This window comes from Chenopodium album, chromosome 5, assembly GCF_948465745.1.
Source record: "Chenopodium album chromosome 5, dcCheAlbu1.1, whole genome shotgun sequence".
Taxonomy (NCBI): domain Eukaryota; kingdom Viridiplantae; phylum Streptophyta; class Magnoliopsida; order Caryophyllales; family Amaranthaceae; genus Chenopodium; species Chenopodium album.
This window is the reverse complement of record NC_137838.1, coordinates 6,891,621-6,914,855: the sequence shown is the minus strand read 5'-3', so window position 1 is coordinate 6,914,855 and position 23,235 is coordinate 6,891,621. Positions and strand designations below refer to the sequence as shown.

General features: G+C 35.6%; 2 protein-coding genes and 1 non-coding gene across 3 annotated transcripts; 2 read left to right on the top strand and 1 right to left on the bottom strand.

Annotated features, from left to right (window-relative positions):
- Positions 1-515: 515 nt before the first annotated feature.
- TRNAM-CAU (transfer RNA methionine (anticodon CAU)) lies at positions 516-587 on the bottom strand. The gene has a single exon. It is a non-coding gene; the product is annotated as a tRNA-Met (tRNA).
- A 74-nt stretch (positions 588-661) lies between these two features.
- Positions 662-8,549, top strand: LOC145631712 (uncharacterized). Its single transcript, XM_081683869.1, has 3 exons — positions 662-1,444; positions 4,792-5,786; positions 6,869-8,549. The coding sequence occupies exons 1-3, from the start codon at positions 1,260-1,262 to the stop codon at positions 8,080-8,082; spliced, it is 2,394 nt and encodes a 797-aa protein (XP_081539995.1). The 5' UTR covers positions 662-1,259; the 3' UTR covers positions 8,083-8,549.
- A 6,136-nt stretch (positions 8,550-14,685) lies between these two features.
- Positions 14,686-23,157, top strand: LOC145631711 (DNA (cytosine-5)-methyltransferase CMT2-like). The gene is made up of 21 exons (XM_081683868.1): positions 14,686-14,992; positions 15,469-15,506; positions 15,611-15,716; positions 16,983-17,090; positions 17,408-17,527; positions 17,732-17,825; positions 18,086-18,279; positions 18,369-18,434; positions 18,539-18,790; positions 18,937-18,995; positions 19,081-19,147; positions 19,258-19,587; positions 20,068-20,136; positions 20,229-20,315; positions 20,385-20,472; positions 21,717-21,832; positions 21,923-22,024; positions 22,211-22,254; positions 22,357-22,426; positions 22,524-22,627; positions 22,724-23,157. The coding sequence occupies exons 1-21, from the start codon at positions 14,753-14,755 to the stop codon at positions 22,899-22,901; spliced, it is 2,532 nt and encodes an 843-aa protein (XP_081539994.1). The 5' UTR covers positions 14,686-14,752; the 3' UTR covers positions 22,902-23,157.
- The last annotated feature ends 78 nt before the right edge of the window (positions 23,158-23,235 follow it).

Here is a 23,235-nt window from a genome sequence, read left to right as displayed (position 1 = left end):
ATCTAGTCAATAACTCGATCTTTGTATCGAATTTAGAAATTTTCACGCATCGTGTCACTTGCATGTCCTTCAAATAACATGTGTTTGAAACTTTGAACATATGTACAAAATTGACACGTTAGTGAAGTGGTAGTTTTTCTATCGTATAAGACACATTTATTTCACAAACATTTTTAGTAACATATATCATTCATTATATTAGAATCAAACAATATCAAAATTATATGGCAACAAATTAGCTAAGTATCTTTAAAATTTGATCCATATATATATATCTTTCCATTATTGTAAAGAATCCAAATTATTAATATTTCCATACAAATAATATATGAAGTGCTTTGTACCTAGTAACACAATATTTGAGAACGTAAACGAACAAATTAATTTTATTAGAGGTGTCAAAACTCAAACCGACCCAATCCGATTCAGATTTCACTCACAATAAGTTATCAAGACAAGAAAGTAGAGACTGTCCCAGAAAAAAAGGAGGGCAGGAAGCATTTCTCTACAACAGTTATCAGAGCCAGGTTTCGATCCTGGGACCTGTGGGTTATGGGCCCACCACGCTTCCGCTGCGCCACTCTGATGAATTGATAAAATTTCCTCTCAAAAACTATACAATCTAAAATAAAATCAAAATCCAAAAAAAAATAAATTCACACAAGAAAAACGAGCACGTGTAAAATCGTCCGAGTCAACCCAGGTAAAACTCAGAACCGAGTGAACAGAGGTCTTTCTTCCATTCCCAACAACAAGCTTCTTCGCTTTAGGAGAGAGAAAATCTCACACAAACTAAAGAGAGAGAAATTAAATTCAGAAGAAGAAGAATTTGCAATTTGTTCAAGTTTTCGACGGTTTTCGATCGTACGAATTCGTCGGAAATAAATCCCAATTTGGTTGATTTGCCGAATCTGAATCGATTACAAACCCTAGAATTTTTTCTGATTTTTTTTTTTTTTTTTTTTTTGAAAAGAAAAAATCTATCCAGAAAAATCAAAGATGATTTTTTTCCCATTTTGAATGGAAACCCTAATCATCTTCTTCCTTTTTAATCAATGGCGTCTTCTCCTATTTCCCTCACCACTTTCCGCTTCTCTCTCTTCTTCGCCGCTGGTTGATCGTCCTTTGATCAAATAATTTCTTATTTTATTTTTTTCTGTGTAAAAATATTGAAAATCCGCCATTTTTGTTTGCTGTAAAGCTTTCTTAGTATACCCTGTTTTTTCCTTTTTTTTTTTTTTTTATTTTTATTTTTAGTTATGGGGAGCTCAGAGTGTGGTGGGGTTAGAGATGGTGGGGCCGGTTCGATAGTGTGGGTTCGAAGGCGAAACGGGTCGTGGTGGCCGGGTAAAATACTGGGTCCGGATGAACTCTCTGCTTCTCATCTTATGTCTCCTCGATCTGGAACTCCTGTTAAGCTTCTGGGCAGAGAAGATGCTAGTGTGTAAGTAATTTGTTCTGTTATTCTTTCTGTTATTTATGTTCATGTTAATTGAATATTAGATTGAGTTAAATTGGTATTTTTATATTAATTTTTGGTTATTGTTTTGCTTTGGTTGGTTTTATAATTGTTTTTTATGAATTGGGTGCAATGTAGTTTGTGTATGTTGTGGGATGGGGTTGGTTTAGTTATGTAGAAGAGGAATGATTATTCTATGAATGGAACTTTGTATATTCTGACCGCCACGAGCTGCTAATTTGGCCCGAGTTTTTATGAAGTACTAGCATAGAGCTTGTGAGGTGCCATTATAGCTATATGAGATTGTTTTAATTCCTAGGGAGAGAGCGGTTTTCCTTGTTGAATATGTAATGATGTTGCCGAGAATGTTGTTTAGTTTAGGGATTTAGGGTCTTTGGAAGGAAGGGAGGGAATGTGGCTATGTGAAGAGGGTAGGGTTACTTGTGGGTTGAAAGATAGATTGAAGCCTAGTAGTTCTAACTGGCGAGTGGCGTTTGTTTGTGGGTAAGTGGAGTGAATCTTGGCAGTAGGCTGTATGTTATTTTTGAGCTGTAACATCCCGACTTATCATCTAGGGACTATTGGTATCAAATTGCCGTCGACCAAGTTGCAATGGGAAGGTATAGTGTTAGTAGCTGTTTGTGTGCTAGGATAGGAGGTGGGTTGAGAATCTTTAGTAGGAGGCAGGGGGCAAGGTTGGGTTGATATCCTCATTAGTAAGAACTTGATTTGACAATCAGTTCTAGCTTTCCACTGCTAAGATCATAGACTTTGAAGACACATCTTTGTAAGATCTGCCTGAAATTTCAGTGATGCACATTTGTTAGTATGTTGGGAAGAGACTTGTATATTTCTTATAAATATCTTTTTTGCCCTGGTTTTGCTCTGAGGAGGACGGACCTAAGGACACTGAAAAAGCTTTTACTGGCCAATACACTAGTGAGTAGTGACTGAACTAGATATTAGTAATACTCTGAAATCTCTGTAGTCGGAGTGTCAAACACATGCTCACCAACTTGTCTGGGAAGAGTGAAAGCTATCTTATCCCTTGAACTGGAAGCAAGAAATTTGCAGGAAGTTGAATACAGTTGCTTTGGATTAAGGATAACTGTTTGTTTTAAAGGAATTATGAAAATTTGTTTTCTTAGAATACTAATCTCCTTATCTGATTTGCTAGTTTACTTCACCCACACCCTTCTTATGTCGAGTTGTCAGTTACTTGTGGGTGGTCAAACACTCGCAACAAAATGTGTACATACTTGTTTAGTGCTTCAATTGATACCAGACTCCTTAGCCTTCATGCAGTCACTACCCTTTCTATCTATCTCCATATCTATGAGGTTAGCTAAAAATATTTGGACTTCCTCTGCGGCTCTACCACAAATGACTGACAAGTTGGTAGTACTAATGCACACGTAACCACGTAAGGCCTAAACATGCTTTGGTTGGTAAAGTTCTCATAGAAATAGCCGGTATACTATTGCACACTTAAGACCTAACTGTGCTTTGGTTGTTGAAAGTCTTGTGCCACTTGTGGGAATGCTATCCTTTAATATATATGATATATGATGGCCCTCTCATATAATTATTCCGCTGGTACTCCAATATTCTAAGATTTACCTAGTGTTGTAGAAATTACTTTTCCTTCTTCAGTTCCTACTATCACTTGCTGGTATGTTTTTTAAAAACATCCATGTTCTATATTCCTTTTAAGCATATTTTAGTTTGTATTTCCTTGTCTTAAAATGCCTGCTAATACATGTTCAACCTGACTCTAAATTCTGGCTGGCATCATGTTATCTACTTGTCTTGTGTGGTCTAAATAGGTGGGTGGTGCGTAGCAGGCCCGTAGAAGAGGGTGTGCAAGGTGGGCCTTAGCACAGGGCCCCCAAAATTAAAAGGGCCTCTTCTTTTTTGTGTATATATAATATATCCTGCAATTTATATCTAATATGTGGTGAATGTTGGAGTGGTTGAACCAAATTTGTCAGAGTATCCTTAGGGCAACATGGGTCGCGAGATCGACTCCTTTAAGAAGTTTTTTTTGTTTTTTAAATAACTAAAATCATCTTGCCTTTAATTCTTCTCTCTTCTCAACCTTTCATCTTTACATTAACTTTACAACAATTACCAATAATAATTAATTGTATCAATAGTTCTTCACCTCTTTTACAATTTATAACTACCCAACTCTCAAAATTCAATCACTGCTTTCATGCATTTACCATCTTCAACAATTTTATTTTTATTTTTCATTAGAGGAAAATAAAATAAAAAAAATTGAAGAATGTGTACTACGCTTTAGTTGTTTTGTACTTCCTCCATTTCTTTTTACTTGCAACACAGCCTTGTGGCACGTGTTTTGAGGTTGGGTTTATGTAATGTAAACGGATAAATTATTCATTATAATTTTTACAAATGGTGCTTAACCCTATTCTAATCTTCGTGTAAAAATTATATTGATAAAATCGCTCGTCTACTCTCACTAATCATCTCCTAAAACTTCGTGCCTAAAAGGTGTGTTGCAAGTAAAAGAAAACGGAGGAAGTATGACTTTTCATTTTTTAATACTAAGCAAACTTTATCTATGCCATTTATTTTTGGAGATGTATATAATCATCTATATACAAGGTTACAATTTTACATTGAATATCAGAATAACTAGTAATGTATCTTCATTGTAAGTTTCAAATTTGGTGAAAGTAGTATGTAGTTTTTTTTTTTTTTTTTTTTTTTTTTTTTTTTTTTTTTTTTTTTTTTTTTTAATTGAAACTCTATTGCTTTAGATATCTGTCACCAAGTTTTTGGTCCAATATTTTTCTAATAGATTGTTTTTAATGATTGAAGTATTGAATCGTGATTTTAATTATTTTTTTTTTTAAAAAAAAAGAGTAAAAAGTATGTAATTAAATAAATAAACCTTGTAATTTATTACTTAAAAAGGCTTGACAATAAGATTAAAAATAAAAATTGATGAGTTAAGATGTTAATATTCGAAGGGCCCATATTTAAATTAGCACAGGGCCCCCAAAATACTTAAGACGGCCCTGGTGCGTAGTTACTACTGTCATGAGCCTACACATGTATCTCTAGTTAATTTTTAGAACTATTATTATTTCTATTACTTCCTGCTGTGTTATATTCATAGGCATGCATCTTATCAGGAAGGCAAATGCTGAAATTCTGGTATTTGAACAAACTGATCTCTCTTTCATTCATCAAGCATTTTTGCGTGCTCTTCACGTGAGTGAAGCAAATATGTTGAACAGGAATTACAACACTGCATTTCTTCATCCTGATTTCCCATTAATATTTTATGGATATTTTCTCAGGGACTGGTACAATCTTGAAAAATCAAAGCGTGTGAAGGCATTTCGATGTGGCGAGTTTAATGATTGCATTGAGAGAGCTGAAGCCTCCGTGGGACTTCCTGCAAAGAAACGTGAAAAGTATGCACGGCGAGAAGATGCCATACTTCATGCTCTTGAACTTGAAAAACAATTTTTTGAAAAGAAATATGGGAAATTAGGTAGCACTCATTCCATGCGAGAAAAACAATCAGATTCTGAAAGAAAGGACTTAGTTAGATCATCTGGAGTTCTGGAAAATGGTAATGGGAAACTTGGAAACCATGAATCAAGTCAACTTGGCAGGACAGTTGATATATCTAAGTTAATGGAGAGAAAATCATTTCCCTTGTACACCCACAAAGCTATAGATGGAGCTCATCCAAGTTTAGAAGAGAGTGGCACTGATTTGAGCCGTCATGTAAGAGAGTTGCATGCTTTTGGCCTTAAGGCTGTGGCTACTAATAAAATGCTATACACTTCAACTGTGTCTGAAGAATCTAATAGAATGGCAGTTGATGGTCTTGCATATGCTGTCCCAACAGCTGATCACCGCTTTGAGAATTCTAGTTCATCTGATTCTAGGAATTCCCTTGGCAAGCGGAAGCGGTCACTGGATGGATCTGTTGAGGAGTCTCTTCCAAAAATGAATGATAGGCTGAATTCCTTTGTCAAGGTCAGGCATGATAATGCAAAATTTCATTCTAGTTCTTTGCATCCTGATGTGCAAAGAAAGGGGCTTCCCATTGCTGGTAGTCATCGTTCTATGTATTTTTCATCCGAACCGCGTGAAATATTTGTTAACAAGCAAGGTAGCCTGATAGAAGCGCCAATTACCCAGCTTGAGGTGGGCACCTGCCAATCTCAGCACAGCGCTTTTGCAGAAGTGTCTACCTCTGGATCATCAGAAGAAACTGAATCTGATTCATCTGGAACCCGATCTTTAGAAGCAAATGTTGAGACAGGGGCAATGCTTTCAGGTAGTTAAACAATTTTGCTACTTTCAAGAGTGCTCGCAATGAGCTTCTTATTTTATTTTGATTTTTCATGTTTGACTTGGCCAATTGCTACAAATGGCTCGGTCTATTTTTTCTACATTTTCTGGATTTAAGTGGCATTTTAGACATTCTCAAGTTTATCTTTTGTGCATATTTGACAGGTATGCATGTCAGATGCCTCTCAGCTCTTGTGACTACATGCCATCTAGTGCTTGTCTGGTGAATTGAATGTAATTGTGTAGTGTGAATTGGACTACATACCCTGACTATTTTACTAATTGTTTAGTGCTCGACTTTTTTAAGACTGTTGTAAGAATGATTGTGAAGCATTGTTAGATTTACTAGTTTCTAGTTCAGCAGTTCACATTAAGTCTGGTCTGATTTCATACTTGCTAGTCCGGGCTAGTAATTTTTTCTGTTGAACTTATATATGCAATCTTGAAGCAAAATTATGACCTCATCTTCCTGATTGCATTTGGTCCTGATCTAATTGGAGGATACACTTTGTAAGAGATCAAATTTTGAAGAGCCACTTGAAGGCCATTTGAAGATTAAAATCAGCAGTTTCAAGTAGAAGTAGGACTGTAGGAGTATGGGTATTTGGGGGGTGGGGGCCGGGGTTTGGGGAGCTAAATAACTCATCATTTGATGTCTTGCTCTATCTTGATCCATGTGTCCTTTACAGTTATTGATTTTTGTGATTTAACTGTTGTTATTTATAAGAGATTCTGTTAATCCTGGATTTAGTACACTAGGTCTTTGCATAGTTACTTATAATCTGAACAATGTGTTTGTTGTAAAAACTCTAATTTAGTAAATTATTAATTGCTTTGTTCATTTGTAGCTATCATCCCTTGTCCCCACTACCAGTGGCTTAAGTGGTAAAGTTTGTGCAATTGTCTTGATGTGCATTTGGAATTTTGCTCTTTAAACACTTTGTTGCAGTGCGACATAAGCATGTGATTACTTAAAGATTTCTCTTTTTTGTATTGAAAATCATCCCACAGCTTGACGTATCTCAATTTGGTGGTTTATAATACAACTGAGTTTTGCTGCTTTTTCAGATGCTGAAACGTGCATCAGGGCTCAGCCAAGAATACTTGATAGGCTGCAAGTGCAAACGGGTCATGAAAGTACCAGCAGTGATGATTCTGAAGATGGTGATGAGAGGTCTGAGTTATATTTTCATGACCCAAGTCGTGCTGCCGCAGTCTCTAAATGGCAGTTGAAAGGGAAAAGAAATGTTCGCAATATCAACAAGAGACCTGGTGAGAGATTCACTTATGGATCATATCTTGAAACAAGGGGTAGGTCAATGAGCCAGAGGGCACCAAGCCATAGCTTGATTTACTCTCATAACAATGGCTATACCAATGACACTGATTATATGGAGGATGACTTTGACCGCCATTCACAAGGATTCAGTAAAAGAGGTTACTTGCCATCACAAGCTGCAGCCAGAAGGCAAAATTTCACCGGCCAGAATATGAGTGATTGGGAAGAGTTGACATGGGGAAGGCCTTTGAGAGGATTCTGGGAAGATAGAAGTGGCTACTTTAATCCAATGTTTGGTGGCCGAAATGGGCATGATTTGCTAATAGATGTAGACCTGAAGGTCCAAGCAAACCGTCAAGGCGGTGAGCATGTACCTTGGGTGTCTTTGATGAGCAGGTTAAATGGGAAGGCAATTATAGGTCATCCTATCCAAATCGAAACCCTTGAAGATGGGTCAACAGATATTATTGTATCAGCTTGTGATGTATATGGTGATGTAAGATATGACTCTGATAGAAGCAAAGTTCCACCAATTTGGAGGACTGCCAAGAGGACGGCCAATTTTCGAGTGCCACGTCCTCGTTCATCTTCATCCCAGATGGATGGCAATGAAGATTCTGATAATCAGAGTATTCATCAGTCTATGAAAGTAAGTTCCAAGAAGTCACATGCTTCAAATTCTGTTCGTAAAGGCGGAATTTTGATGAAAAAGAATCATTCCACACATGTGACCAGGACTCCTCACGGGACGAAGAAGCTTTCTCGAAAAGTGAATTCATCTTCCAATCAGAAGACAAAGACACTGTCTTCCATTGGCTTTGATCAGAAGTTCCCTACCGAAAAGAAAGAGGATGATGGTGATGGTGTGATAAAATCTGTGATTTCAGGTCCCCAACCAGTGGCCTGTATTCCTGTCAAACTCGTTTTCAGTAGATTACTTGAGGCTGTTGGTAGGCTGCCTTCTGCACCTGATAAGCAAGGGGTTTCAAGTGAACAGCAATAAGGAGAGAAATCCCACCCGCGTAGGTACTCTGTAAATTGTAATGTGGGGATGAATAATCTATATACCATTTTAATAGTCGATATCTTGCTAATTCTTTCGCGATAGAAAACAAACCGCATCAGTATACATCACCTGCATCTGGAGCTTAACGGAGTCTTTGCTGTCTTCGGAATACTGGGATGGAGATGATCACTTACTGGTATATGGCTTCAGATGCATGTCTGATAGTGAATAGTGATAGTCTCATAGAGAGGAAAACAGCTACCCTTTGTTCAGTAGGAAGTTATACTAATACTCAGTAATCAGTATTTAAAGAGAGGTAGAACTTTTAGTTTTGACATGAAAAATGTAAAGTTTAATGTAAATGCTTTCATATCTTGAAGCATACATTCCTAGTTTTTACTTATATGATAGCTTTTAGCTAATGTGTAACATTGGGGTTATATTTGAATGTGTTATTTTGCACATATTCTGGGGAATATATTGATGTATAGTCTGTCAAAATTTTCAGCACAATTTAAACTTGCCTAATCATTTTAACTACAGTTTATGGGAACATGATGCTTATGCCTTGGAACTAATATTTGTAATAGGGGAATAACTGAATGAAGTGGGGAAGTGAAGGCTCATACTGAGCTGTTTTGCTTAGCCTAACCCTGATTAATATGATAAGTCATTAACAATGAGTATAATGAAAGTGATCAAATGTGTGCATTGAATACCATTTTTTTTAAAAAAAAGTGCATAGTGTTAGAAAAAATGGAGGATTAGTGACTAGAGTTTCTAGGCACATAACTTAATGTTGACCCTCTATGATATAACATGGTTTACAAAATGACTATTAGAATACAAAGAAGAGACCAATTCATTCAGGTTGTTTATTAAACCATTCATGAACATGCATGTATTGTCCTATTTTTGAGTGAAGAAGAATGCAAGGGGAATAGTTGAATTATTTTAAATTTTTTAAAATTATAACTTAAAAAATATATATAATAATATTTGAAGAACAAAGAAATGAATCTAATAAAATTTAGACCCCTTGTAGAAAGGTACTCCATCCGTTTTTAAATATTTGCTCCATTTCTATTTTTTGCACTATTCATTTATACTACTTTGACTAATGTTTGTGATTTATACATAAGAAAAAATATAGTCTTGTGGGCATTTGTTGCAATCATCTCAATGAATAGATTATTAATTTTCAATTGTTAGAAGTTATACCTATTGATAATTAAAGATATTAGTGATAAAAGATTAGCATCGTCATGCGTGTCCAAGAGAAATGGAGCAAGTATTTAAAAACGGAGGGAGTATATAATATAGGAAAAATTGCCTGGAATAATCCGACCTTTGCCTCATCCGTCCAAAATAATCCCACCTATCGATTATTTTTTAATAATCCGACCTTTATACCTCTCCCGCTCCCAATGGTCCCAAGTGTCTTGAAACCGACTAAACAAGTTACCATTTATAATTTGGAATTGTTTGGACATGTGTCACCACATAGTTGGTTAAAAAATTAATTAAAAAAATTATTGAAAAATTAATTAAAAAAATTAATAAAAAAAATTAATAAAAAAATTTGGAATCTGGTTTGTGCGTGGTGGATTTGCAGCGGTTTGAGGGAGAGAGAGGGGGTGGTCGGAATGGGGAGGGAGAGGGAAGGGAAGGGATGGTCGGAAACGGTTCGGAAACGGGGAGGGAGGGGGAGGGGGTGGTCGGAAACGGAGAGGGAGGGGGTGGTCGGAATCGGGGAGGGAGGGGGATCGGGGAGAGAGGGGGAGGGGTGGTCGGAATCGGGGAGAGAGAGGGAGGGGGTGGTCGGGATCGGGGAGGGAGAGGGAGGTGGTGGACGGAATCGAGGAGGGAGAGGGGAGGGCTGGTCGGAAACGGGGAGGGAGAGGGAGGGGGTGGACGGAATCGGGGATGGGAAGAGAGATGGTGGCCGGAATTGGGTAGGGGAGGTGGGGCTGCCGGAATTGGGTAGGGGAAGGGAGATGGTGGCCGGAATTGGGTAGGGGAGGTGGGGCTGACGGAATTGGGTAGGGGAAGGGAGATGGTGGCCGGAATTGGGTAGGGGAGGTGGGGTTGCCGGAATCTGGTTTTAGTTTTTTTTTTTTTTTTTAACAAAAATTCTGTTTTTTTTTTAATTTTTTGACTAATCGTAGAGTGACACGTGTCTGGTAACTTGTAATAACAAGTTATGTGACCGGTTAGGACCATTTAAAGCGGAAGAGGTATAAAGGGGGGATTATTTAAAAATAATCCAAAGGTCGGATTGTTATTAGCGGACAGCCCAAAGGTGGGATTATTGCGGGCAATTTTTCCTATAATATAAGAAAACTATGAAAATGAATATGCATAAGTGTCATATAGTGACTTTATCGCAACTCGCTCATACTAGTTATATTTGATCCTATTTCCTTTTTTTTTTTTTAGTTTTCAATTATACTAAAGATAGATGTCATGACTTCCAATCAATGATTTAAAATTAGTTTAAAGATTACCTTATTGTTGGTTTCCGGAAAAACAAATCTCAATTCTCGCAGTTAACTTCCTTTTTTTTATTGTGCGTAGCTTACATCCTCCCCTCTTTCTTCACCTATATACAATAAGGATAAAATGTTTTAAACTAGTAAAAAAAAAAAACAAAAATATATAATTTTACATAAAAAAAAAAGTATTGGTGGATCAATGAATTTTTTTTTTTTTTTTTTTTTTTTTTGAAAACCAATCGATGAAAGTTAAATAGTAATTAATTAATTGGTTTTAAAAGGAAAATTTGTCAAATAACACCTTTTATAACCCTTTTGTTGGGAAGAAACACTTTATAATTTTTGTGTTTTTCGTTAAAACACACCTAAATCCAGATTTTTTTTTTTTGCTAGAACACACCATAGGGTGGTTTTAGGGGGATTGACTCGGTTTTTCGACGTTGATTATCACGTGCCGACACCCTTCCTTTCTTTTCCCCCTTTTTTCTCCAATTACTTTCTCTTTCCTCAAAACCACCAAACCATAACCTAGCCAATCCAGTCGCTGAAACTGACACCACCGCCTAGCCAACCCAACCACACACCGAAACCACCACCCACCAACCTTAAGCATCTCCATAAACACCCATAACCACCTCATAAACAACCCCAAACATCTTGACAAAAACCCTTATCACCCTAAAACAAACCAATTGAGAGAGAAGAGGGTTGATAGTGGTTTTCCCCCCTTCATACCTCCAATAGTGATGTTCAACGCAGGGAAACTGAGCCAATCCCCCTAAATCGCCCTAAGGTGTGTTCTCGCAAAAAAAAAAAAAAAAAAAAAAAAAACTGGTTTTAGGTGTGTTTTAACAAAAAAAAATTATAAAGTGTTTTTTACAACAAAAGGGTTATAAAGGTGTTATTTAACAAATTTTCCTATAAAAAATTAAAAGAAAAGTTTAAATTATTAAAAACATGTATCATACACCGTACAATAATTAGAATACAGTTGTACGTTAGTATTTCTTTAGTTGTTCTACTTTGACTTGTGTAGATACAAACCATTACAACTTTGACTATTAGCATATATATAATTAACTATCTTCGAATATAAAATTAAAAAAGCTATATTTTAACAGTGTACATTGAGAAAAGCTCTAGCATTTTACATTTTTACACAATAATTTTTTTAATTTAATTTTCCATATTTGGGTAAAAAAAAATGGTTAAAAAAAGTTTTGTAAATAGTGTCAAAAGACAAAATGAAATCGCTATTAAAAAAACAGAGGGAGCAAGATTTACTTAGACTAGAAATTTAAATGAAGAGGAGTGAGTTTTCCTCATCTACATGTCTCTCGAAACACATTTAGTCTTAGATCTCTACTCATGTCATTTAGTTTATCAAATCAAATCAATCAATCTAAGTAGTATATGAAGTTATATTATTACACCATGTCTAAATAATCACAAATCTAGTTGAAAATCAATATTAATGGCATAAATTAACAAAATTAACAGCAATAATCAACAAAATTTTCTTGAATCATAGGCATTGTATAATAGTAAATCTGCCTTAAAAAAATAACCAAGAAAATTAACATTTTTGAAAAAGACAATTTTTTTACTTTAATTTCTGTTATAAAAAAAAAAATCAAATCAAATGAAAGAGTTTAATTTGAACTTAAATTACATTAAAAAAGTGAAAATATTAGAAATTGAAGGCATTACTTACAACAAGGGTCAAATTGGATTGTTAAAAACAAAGCAATGACATGCAACTTTGAATTCATATCTGATAAATGGATTTAGATTGTGCGGAAGCAATGAGAGATACAGAGGTAGAAAAGAGAAAAAGTAAAATTAAGAAAGCGAGGAGAGGAAGTTGAGTAGAAAAGGTCGATGAAATCAAGAGATTGAGAAAGAAGATGAGAAGAAATGTGGAATAAGGAAGAAATAGAGAAAATTGTTGGGAGAAGAGAGAGGGAGAAAGAAAAAAAGTAGAAAACTATAAGAGATAGAGAGCGTGTGAGATATCACTGGCTAAAAAGAAGAAGAAAAAAATGGCAAGAAGAACCATCAAAGCCGGTTACTTACCCTTTTGGCCAGAGTTCTCTCTCTCTCTCTCTCTTTTTTTTTTTTTTTTTTTTTTTTTTTTTTTTTTTGGTGACGTCTTGGCTAGAGTTCTTGTACCAAGGTAATGATGAAGAAACCCCCCTTTTTTTTTGTTACTATGAGTATTTTACTATATTGTGTAAAATAAATTAAGATATTTTATGACAAATTTTTCACTTTTGATTGAGCGGTAAACCCTTCATATATTTTTTCTCTTAAAATCCCGCTTTCTTGCTCAAATATTAGGGATTTATCTATTAAATAACACTTTAAAAGAAGATTATTACAAGATACTAATGCTCTCTTGGCAAAAATAGTAGAACATCAAACTTTTAAGGTAACATATTTTCTTGACTTGATAAGTTCAAACACAAAAAAATAAAAGAAAAAAAGGAAATTTTGTTAGAAAAAACCATTTATAACAACTCTTTTGTTGGGAAAAATCTCTTAAAAATTTATTGGCAAAAAGAAACCCGATTGTAATTTATTTTTGTTGAAGACAACCAAGACTCGTATTCCGACATTGACCTGGTCTTTTCCGGCGTTGACTCTACATGTGCAGGTCACGTGACCTCCTTTTTACTAATCTCACCCAATTTCTTCTAATTTCCCCTAATTTCCCTCTAACTCCCTCGTTTTTATTTTTCCCCCTTTTCTTCTAATTTCCCCTATCTTCTTTGTTGAATTGAAGATCTAACAAGGGCATGATTTTTTAAATTAATCGCAAAAATAGTTTTCGGGAAATAAATTTGACCAATGATACACTAACAGAGTTATTGAATTGTTGCCCAGTTCATCATATTTAATTTGCAGGTATATTAAAAATTAGGGTTTTTTTGCCCCTTTTTTAATTTGCGCTAATTACTCTTATTTATTTCAATTATGCAGCATCCATGGCTCAATCCGTTTAACTTCTTTAAACAAGACGCAACTCCTACGCTTGCCTCCTTTCTTGCTTTGCTCATCGCCGTGGCAGAGCAATTGAAAAAAAAATTGGAAAAAAATATACCCGAAAAAAGAAACCCGCATCAATTAAATACAAAGCAATAATTAAACTTACAATTTATGGTGGGTGAAAATTATCTTCCTCGATTGATTTCCAGCTTCAGAGTGACGCCATAACAGAGCGCAGTAGAGAAGAGGATTGAATACCTCGTTTTTGTAGAGAGAGGATGGAACAAGGAGGGAAATTGGAAGAAAAAGGGGGAAGAAGAAAAATTATGACAGACTTAAGAGGGATATTAGGGGGGAATTAGAAGAAATTGGGTGGGATTAGTAAAAAAGAGGTCGGAATGTAGGGTTAACGTCGGAATGTGAGCCTTGGTTGTCAAAACAAAAAAAATTTACAGTCTGGTTTTTCTTTGCCAAAATATTTTTTAAAGTTTTTCCCAACAAAAAAATTGTTATAAATGGTTTTTTCCTACAAAATTTCCAAAACGAAGTGATTCATGTTTATTTCTTTTTGAAACATAACATCACAACTGATATATTATCTTTACTTACCTCTATCTACCTACAAAAGGAAAATTTAACAAGAACGCATCAACCTTTGCTCCGTTCTCCCAAATTGCACCAACCTTTAATCTGCCCAAAATAAACCTAAATTTGTAATTTTTCTCAAGTAGTAAAGGTTGATGCATTTTGGGAGAACGGAGCAAAGATTGATGAGTTATTGTTAGATTTTCCTTCAAAAAATTCAAATCAAATCTCAAATTACAAAAAAAAAAACTCTATAATAAAAATAGAAAAGTTAAGACGAAAATAACATAATCAACCATAATCAACATCAGCCAAGAAATGCTAATGATGTTTAACATAATCTAGCTAACTAAGCTTCAAACCAAATTAAAGTACATTACTTCACAATTTACATTGTACTGTATTTAGTAAGACTACTTAGAATTACCACTCTCGAACTTAAATATGTTTTGACCATTAAAGTCAAATACGCCGCCCATATATCTCCCTTAAACGTTATAAAAACCCCAACAAAATCCTAAAATACCCCTATTTTTTCTTCCTTTTTCTCTCTCCTCACTCCTCTAAATTCTCAGAGCAGCTGTAGTAGAGTGACAAAAATGGCGTCGGATCTAACAAATTCCGATGATCCGATGATACATCGGAAGTCACCTAGGTTGTCTGTTGAAGGAGGAGGAAAGAGAGATGCTAAATTGACCGATTGTCGTGCTTCCGGTGACAAACAGTCCAATAAGATAAAGAAGAAAAGGGGTAATTCTGCCTGTGTTTCTTTCTTGATCGGTGACCCAATTCCCGATAAGGAAGCTCGCCGCCGGTGGCCGTATAGGTATACGAATAAGGTACATTGTCTTAATTTTACATTTTTTTCTTTGTAATTTTAGTTTATTTGATTAATTATTAGTTTAATTAATTGGGTTTATTCTTGCTTAGTTTTTCAAATGCATGCAATGATTTAAAAAGAAATCCAATTTTCTTTAAAGATGGGATTGATTTTATTTGTTGAGTGTTTTTTTTCCCTATTGTTATAACATTTTTTTTTTTAAATGTACAATATTATGATAATGAGGGTGTAAAATTGAAATTGGGCAGTTGATAATTTAAGTATTAATCGTGTTATCATAATTATTCTATTTAAAAATGGAGGGAATTATATTCTCAAATTTGTATCTAAAAGTTTTGCTGATTTTGCACATTTTGGGAAAAAAAAAGAAGTTTTGTTTTGTTGGGTAATTTTATTTTATATAGTAATTTAAGACCTGTTGATTCTGGGGTTATAAAGATTGATGATTTAGTTGAAATGCTGTTTTTTTTGCAGCGCCAAAGAAATAATAATCGAGGGAACTCGAAATCAGTGTAAGTGAACAATCATTTAACCACGGTGCTTCTTTTTGTTGGTGGTGCTTATTATTATTCAATTTGTGTTTATATAATTGATGTGTTTCCATGTATTTCCACAGTGATGATGATGATGAAGATGAGTTGATTTTGGATGTAAAATGTCACTATTCGCAAGCTGAAGTTGCGAATTGCATTTTTGAAATTGGAGATTGTACATATGTAAAAGTAAGCCTCCATGCTTTTCCTTTGGTTATCCTATTGATCAATTACTATGTCCGGGATTTTCAGAAGAAGATTCTTACAATCGTCACTTGTATTACTTTGTTATTAACATTTTACGATGTGCATTTATGCATGTGTATTGAGGTGGGGGCTTGAGTGTGGATAATGAGTTAATGACCTTGGATGATTGACTACTAAGCCAAGAAAAATGCTAATATACTCCTGTGTCCTGTCTGATCGCAGCCTCTTTCAAACACATGATTGGTAGCTTACCAAGATCTACTTTATTGGTATAATTCTTTAGAAGAATTCTCTAGCTATAATAATAGAAATCTGATAGTGGTCTTGTCAAATGGAAGGGGAACATGAAAGAAAACATGAGAATGGAAGTTGCTCCTGCTATGAAATGTGATGATTTGTAATGTTAGGGTATCTGGTCTGCTAGTAGGATTGAGAACGAGGAAATGCAAGTATGCTAACCTTGAGGCTTAGTTGGGGAGATCTCCTCCACGTTGAAGTCAGTGTGGGATGCCTTAGTTGATTGAGCGTGTGGAGGGGTATTTAGTGACTCTCTGTATGATCTTGGGACACCTGGGCTGGGGTGGAATTAGTCTTTGGAGGGTGCCAACAAGACAAGCTGCTACCATGGGTGCTTGTGGAGTTGTAGGCTACGTTCATGGTTGCAGGGAGGGTTAGGTTTTCTGTTGTCTTAACCATACTGGAATTGTATGATAAGCCATAAAGCCCCCACGTTTAACTAGCCTCCCAGAATGGCTCCTTTGATCTCTGTAAATCCTGATATTATTTTGGCAGGTTGGTGGGCTTCGTACTTGTGGATCACAATGTGATTCATTCCTCTGTTATGTGAAATGGGAATCTTTTGAGAGAGGCTTGTTTCATTTATCGAAAATTTGGTGCTTGGACCCACGTGGGTATTTCAGTGCTCTGAAGAAGCTAAGAATGTTGATCTTTGTGTGCACTCCAGAGCTTCCTAATCCAGTTTCAAAGATCTAGGAGGGTGGGACATAGCTAGAATGTATAAATTCTCGGTGTGGTTTTGAGTTGATTATTAGAGGCCTAAATGGAATTATGGACCAAAGGATGGACATTATATGGCGTCTTATGGTCTCATGACTCTCAACTCCTTGAAATACTTTCAAGACCATGCATATCTTATATTCAGTGCTAAACACCATTTTTAGTCCTTTTAATTTTTTTTTTATCCATTTCCTCTTTATTCTTTCCTCACAAACTATCTATGTTTTGTAGGGTGAAAAACGGAAGAAAAATTTTATTGGCAGGATTGTAGAATTCTTCAAAACCGTGGATGATGAAGATTATTTTCGAGTTCAATGGTTTTATAGGGCTGAAGATACGGTAAAGTTATAAACCTCTTAGGGATTTAGTTTTTCTGTTGCATATTAACTCTGTTTATGCTTCATTCTTTTCCCTGCCTTGCAGATAGGTAAAAAAAAAGACACATAAGAAAAATTTACTGAGTGTTGATTCTGTAGCACTCATTTGCTTGCAGAAATCTCAGTCAAATAGTCAATACAATGGCCTTAACCTTTTGAAAAGTTCTTATTTTTGAGCAACTTGGAAATAAGTTGGCTATTTTCTTTTGTCGTCGTGATTGGGAACTTTAAAGATTTAAGAATTGCAACCTTTGTGTGATTGCTTTGGCTCCTTTTCAGGTTATAGATGATGAGGCAAAGCCTCATGATGAAAAGCGGTTGTTCCTTTCGGATCTTATGAATGACAACCCATTAGATTGCATTGTTTCAAAAGTCAAGATCATACAAGTACCACCAAGTGTATGTTCTCTAGTCATGTCTTTTATCGTAAATGATGCATGCTATCCTGAAGGTTGTGTCTTCATTCTGAATTTCAACTTTTAGTTGATTGCAGTTACAACAGTAGGTTCTTGCTGACATCATGATACCCATGCTTTTGTGTTGGCTATATTTTGATTATGTTACTTTTAATTTTGAAGTTTTTTGTTCTCTTTTACCTGACAGGTGGACTTGAAAACAAAATCCCTTTCTGCCTTTGACTTCTATTATGACATGAAATACTGTGTGGACTATACCACTTTTTCTACAGTTGTTGATGGTAAGTTGATGATCTTGACTGAAGGCCAGGATATGTTAAGATCTCCTTCTTTGAGTTGCATCTACTGCTGTTAGTGTGTTAGACTCTCATCACAGTGATAAGCATGAACATCACCAGATAAATTACACAAGCGATAAAAACTGAATTTTTGCCTTCTTTACTTGAATACTGTGAGGGGAGTGATGCTAAAGCCAATGAATTTAATTGAATTGGTTGTATCTGGTTGTCTTGACATTGAAGTCCTCTTTGGTTGGTTACAGAGGAACCTGGCCTTTCATCAGGTGATAACATGAAGAAGATCCAAGCAAATGGACTCAAGCCTAATTTCTGGAACTTTTCTGCCCATAAGCCAAATAAGTCTGACATGGCATTGTTAGATTTGTACTCTGGTTGTGGAGGAATGTCAATGGGACTATGCCTAGGGGCTAAACTTGCTGGAATTAATCTTAAAACAGTAAATTGTGGACCTTGTGATCTTTTTTTGGTTTCTAACTGCTATGATTTCTTTCGTATTACTAAACTTAATTCATTGCCTTATTCTAGAGATGGTCTCTTGACATCAATAAATCAGCCTGTGAAAGCTTGAGGTTAAATCATCCCCAAGTACAAGTCAGTAAGCCCAGCTTTTACACTGTCAAGCTATGCTTTAATTTCATTGGCTGTTTACCTCTTTGAGAAAGAAGGATGTGTGTTCTTATATTATGCCATTACAGATAAGAAATGAGCCAGCTGAGGAATTTCTTGGCTTATTGAAAGAGTGGGATAAACTCTGTAAACTTTATGTTGGTAACTCTAGAAACAAGAGTATGTCCTCTCCTAGAGTTCAAAGCCAGTTGCAGTCTCCGAAAAGTGATAATTTGAGGAGCAAAAATAAAAAATCATCTAATGAGTATGAGGTCGCTTGCCTTACTGATATCTGCTATGGTGATCCCAACGAAAGTGGCAAACCTGGACTTCATTTTGAGGTTGGTTTGATTTGTCAAAATCCATGAGCTTGCTAGTCTTATTGATATCCTCCTTACTGTTGCTGCTGATGGTTGTCTTTTGGGAAGAGAGGGGGGAGGAAGTGGCTAATAATAGCTGACTTTGCTAATTACCTTGGTGTACTTAGGTGCGTTGGGCTGGTTATGGCCCGAGTGAGAGCACATGGGAGCCAATTGAGGGACTAAGGTATGCAAGTTTCATGTTGTCAATTATTTTACTTTGCTGATCATTGATATTTGCTTATTGATACACACAAATGCGCAATTTTTAGTAACTGCCAGGAGCGAATACAAGAATTTGTTCAGAAAGGTCATAAACTTGGGATTTTGCCTCGGCCGGTAAAGTATTTAGGGTTATGCCATCCTTTCACCATTTGATTTAGATCTTAATTAATCAATTTGCTAATTTCAAAAGGGGTTACTTCTTTATCTTGCATTTGGATGTGCAGGGAGATGTCGATGTAATTTGTGGAGGTCCTCCATGCCAAGGAATTAGTGGGTATAACCGTCACAGAAATGTTGATAACCCTTTAGATGATGATAGAAATCGCCAAATTGTGGTGTTTATGGATATTGTAGAGTTTCTCAAGCCAACATACACATTGATGGAAAATGTGGCCGACATTCTGAGGCTTGCCAATGGTCAGCTTGGAAAATATGCAATTAGCAGATTGGTTCAGTTGAAGTATCAAGCAAGTCTAGGAATTATGGCTGCTGGTTGCTATGGCCTTCCGCAATTCCGCCTACGTGTTTTCCTATGGGGAGCTCATCCTAATGAGGTTAGCCACTTAATGTTTGCCGAATGGGAAAAGAAATTCAGGCAAAACAATGAAACATGATTACATGACCAGTACACCAGTAATACATAGTTATAATAATATTTTTTTTTTTTTTTTTTTTATTTGAAAAGGTAAGAAAAAGAAACATTAGTCATGTGGCGATGTATACGTAAATAACGTGATAAATGATTGATGGTGCATGTTTGTCAATTACTAGAATTAGCTTGGATCGGGATCACAGGTTTAAATTTTTTTTCTAGCATATCTACAAGATATTTAAGAAAATATGCCTACTTGGACTGTCAGTTAGATGATTCAGTTGGATTATATAGGGTTCTTCAGAAGCATAGGTGGGGTTTTCTATCCATCAGTAAAGTTCAAAAATTAGTTATCAATGCTGAAGAAAAACACAGAAAATATCTCTAAAATTGCAGAAACAAGATTATGTATTTATAACATAATTGTTCATGTACTGTACAGAGATTACCGCAATTTCCTCTTCCTACACATGATGTGGTGGTGAGATATGGTGCGCCATGTAAATTTGAGGTATATATCCTTTTTGTGTATTTCAATAATATTACTTATAGCTGCTTTTCTATAGTGTTGTATCCTTATTTACTATGATATTTGATGTGAAGCGCAATGTTGTTGCATATGATGAGGATCAGTCTCCTAACCTTGAGACAGCTCTTAAACTGGGAGATGCTATTTCTGATCTTCCGCCGGTAATACCTTTACCTGTCTTTGTTCATTCGTCCTTTTGAATTCTTGCTCACTAAAATTTTCCTCAAAAGGTGACAAACAATGAAGTTCGAGTAGAGATGTCATATCGAAAACCTCCAGAAACGGAGTTTCAAAAGTATATTAGATCAAGTGAATGTGGTAAGTATTCCACATTGTTCTCCATTTGAGCCACCTGGACTTAATCTTGTGATTCATATATAGGTCAATAGCCCCATTTTTTTGTTAAAAAACTACTTTCTCGTTTGACTCCTACCTAGCACTAAATTGGCATTCTATGTGATTAAATTTGCTCTTCGTATAAACCCTTGAGATTCTAGCTTTTGCTTTCATTAATCATTACTATATTTTAGCATTATCCTTATCTATAGTCTCGTCCTCCAATATAGTTTCTTCTGCAACAGCATACACCGGGGTTCTCATCTTGGCTAGACCCTGTTACTTCATCTGATGTTGTGAATTGAAAAAGACTCAAAGCAGACCCCTGTTACTGTCCAATCATGATAGGGAAATCCTCGATTACTCCCCCACAAGTCCCCACCTTTGGATTGGATTCATGTCTCTATACATTGTAAATTCATACAAAGTACTCCCTCCGTCCCTATTTTGTTGCCCCATTGCCAATCTTTGGGTCAAACTTAAAAAACTTTGACCATAAATTCCCGTTATTCTACAAGTAGCAATATAGTCATGTGGGATATTGTTTGATTTGTCATATTGTATATTTTATTAATATAAACTTTTTATAATTTTACGTGTATGAAAATTGAGATATAATTATTTTTTAACATGTGTCTTTGAGACCATGAAAAGTCAAATGGGGCAAAAATTTAGGGACAGAGGGAAGTATATTTGAACGTGGAATTTCCTCTATCATTTCCCACCAAATCTTATCCCTTGGCACCTTGGAACTTTTAAGCCTTTTACATGTGAAAGAAAATCATGTGCAGATCCTTCTTCCTATCCATATTATATTTCCATTTTTTCCTTAACAGACATGTGACTTCCATGATATATCGACGTTATCATCCCAGCATAAAACCAAATAGTTTCTCTAGACTGCTTGTATATATCCTCAATATATGCATTATCACTCTCTTCCAGTACTTTATCTCCCTATAATTTATCTCCTTTTAAAACTTTCCAAATCTTGTTCTTAATAATGGATTCATTAACCAATAATACCAATCGATATTAACCTTCCTCAGACACCTCAAAGTCTCAATAGGAATGCCATATGGATTAGATGAAATCGTGAATAAAGGAATTTTTTGGAAAATCGTGTTTATTAAAATCTTATTTAGTATTTGTCTATCCCATTCTGGGATAGGTCATCTGGATAGGAGTGCATCTTATCTCTGTCTTGTATCATTTAACTGCTGCAGATATGCTCAGTACTCCTGGTGCCACAGCACGGAAAAAACCTGTGCTTTATGATCACCGACCACTTGAATTAAACGAAGATGATTACTTGCGAGTTTCTAGAATCCCTTTGAAAAAGGTTGAAATTCAAGTTTTAAATTTCATATAATTCCTTCCTGTAAAACATCATAGTTTCTTTCATAAGTTCTTGGAATCAAACATTTTGCAGGGAGCAAACTTTCGAGACCTACCAGGTTTAATTGTTGGAAGAGACAATGTTGTTCGTAGAGATCCAGAATCAGATATAAGATTACCATCTGGAAAACAACTGGTAAATCTACTGTACATCTCTTTGCCCTACCCAACTCCTCTTTTCTCTACATAATGATTTCCAAAAGTAAACTATGAGTATGTGGAAGTGGAATCTGGCTACCAACTTAAGTTTTTAATGTCCTACATATGGCTACTTCATAGGGCATCCTGTATCCCTTACTTGCACTCTTTTCTCATTGAACAGGTTCCTGATTATGCAGTAAACTTTTGTAGTGGAAAATCACTGAGGTATTTGGATATATAATTTATAAATCTGATAATTACTTTAATAACTGTCCTTCAAAATGTACTTATAAAATTCCTTCTGGTTTGCATGACAACCCTGTAAAGACCATTTGGTCGACTTTGGTGGGATGAGACAGTGCCCACAGTATTGACGAAACCTGATCCTCACAGTCAGGTAGACCTTGAAGTTTTATTCTTCTTTAGCTTATAACGTGGCCCAAATTTTTGATCGGTGTTGGACAATTATGAAGTCCAAATGTGTCAATTTATAGGTCATTTTGCATCCAGAGCAAGACAGAGTTCTCACTATTCGCGAGTGTGCAAGGTTACAAGGTTTCCCAGATTTTTACAGATTTTATGGGAGTGTGAAAGATAGGTTGGTCCATCTTTATTCTTCCTCAGATTTTGTTTTATAGATGCAATCTGCAGCTTCCTTGAATGAATTAATTATACGTATGTTTATTTTTGGTAGATACTGTCAAGTTGGAAATGCTGTTTCAGTTTCAGTTGCCAAAGCTCTAGGGTATGGTCTGGGCATGGCGGCACAAAAGCTGACTGGGAATGGTCCTCTCACGACTCTCCCACCCAAGTTTGCACACACCACAATAGCTGAACATTTGAAGTCGTCAATCAAAGAAGTGACTGAATAATTTTCATTTCAATATCTGACATTGCTAATGTACTGTAGAATTATGAACTGTATGATTTAAGTGATTATTTTCTGATTTGACTTTGTAATCTGCTGTAATTTCCTTTCTTGAGCCTTCTGTGTAGTTCTGAAGTTTCTTCAGTGGTGTAACACACAAGAGTCGGGGAACCTGTGATAAGTAGATTGACAATTTGTACATTGTTTTCAAGTTTGGCAGTTTACTAATAATAATGTGCTCTATTTTCTTGGTGCTTAAATTTTTCCTCTATTGTTTTGGTACAACTAGTATTCCAACATTTTAAGGTAAAAAGTTACAAGACTTTCAGTCCAATCAC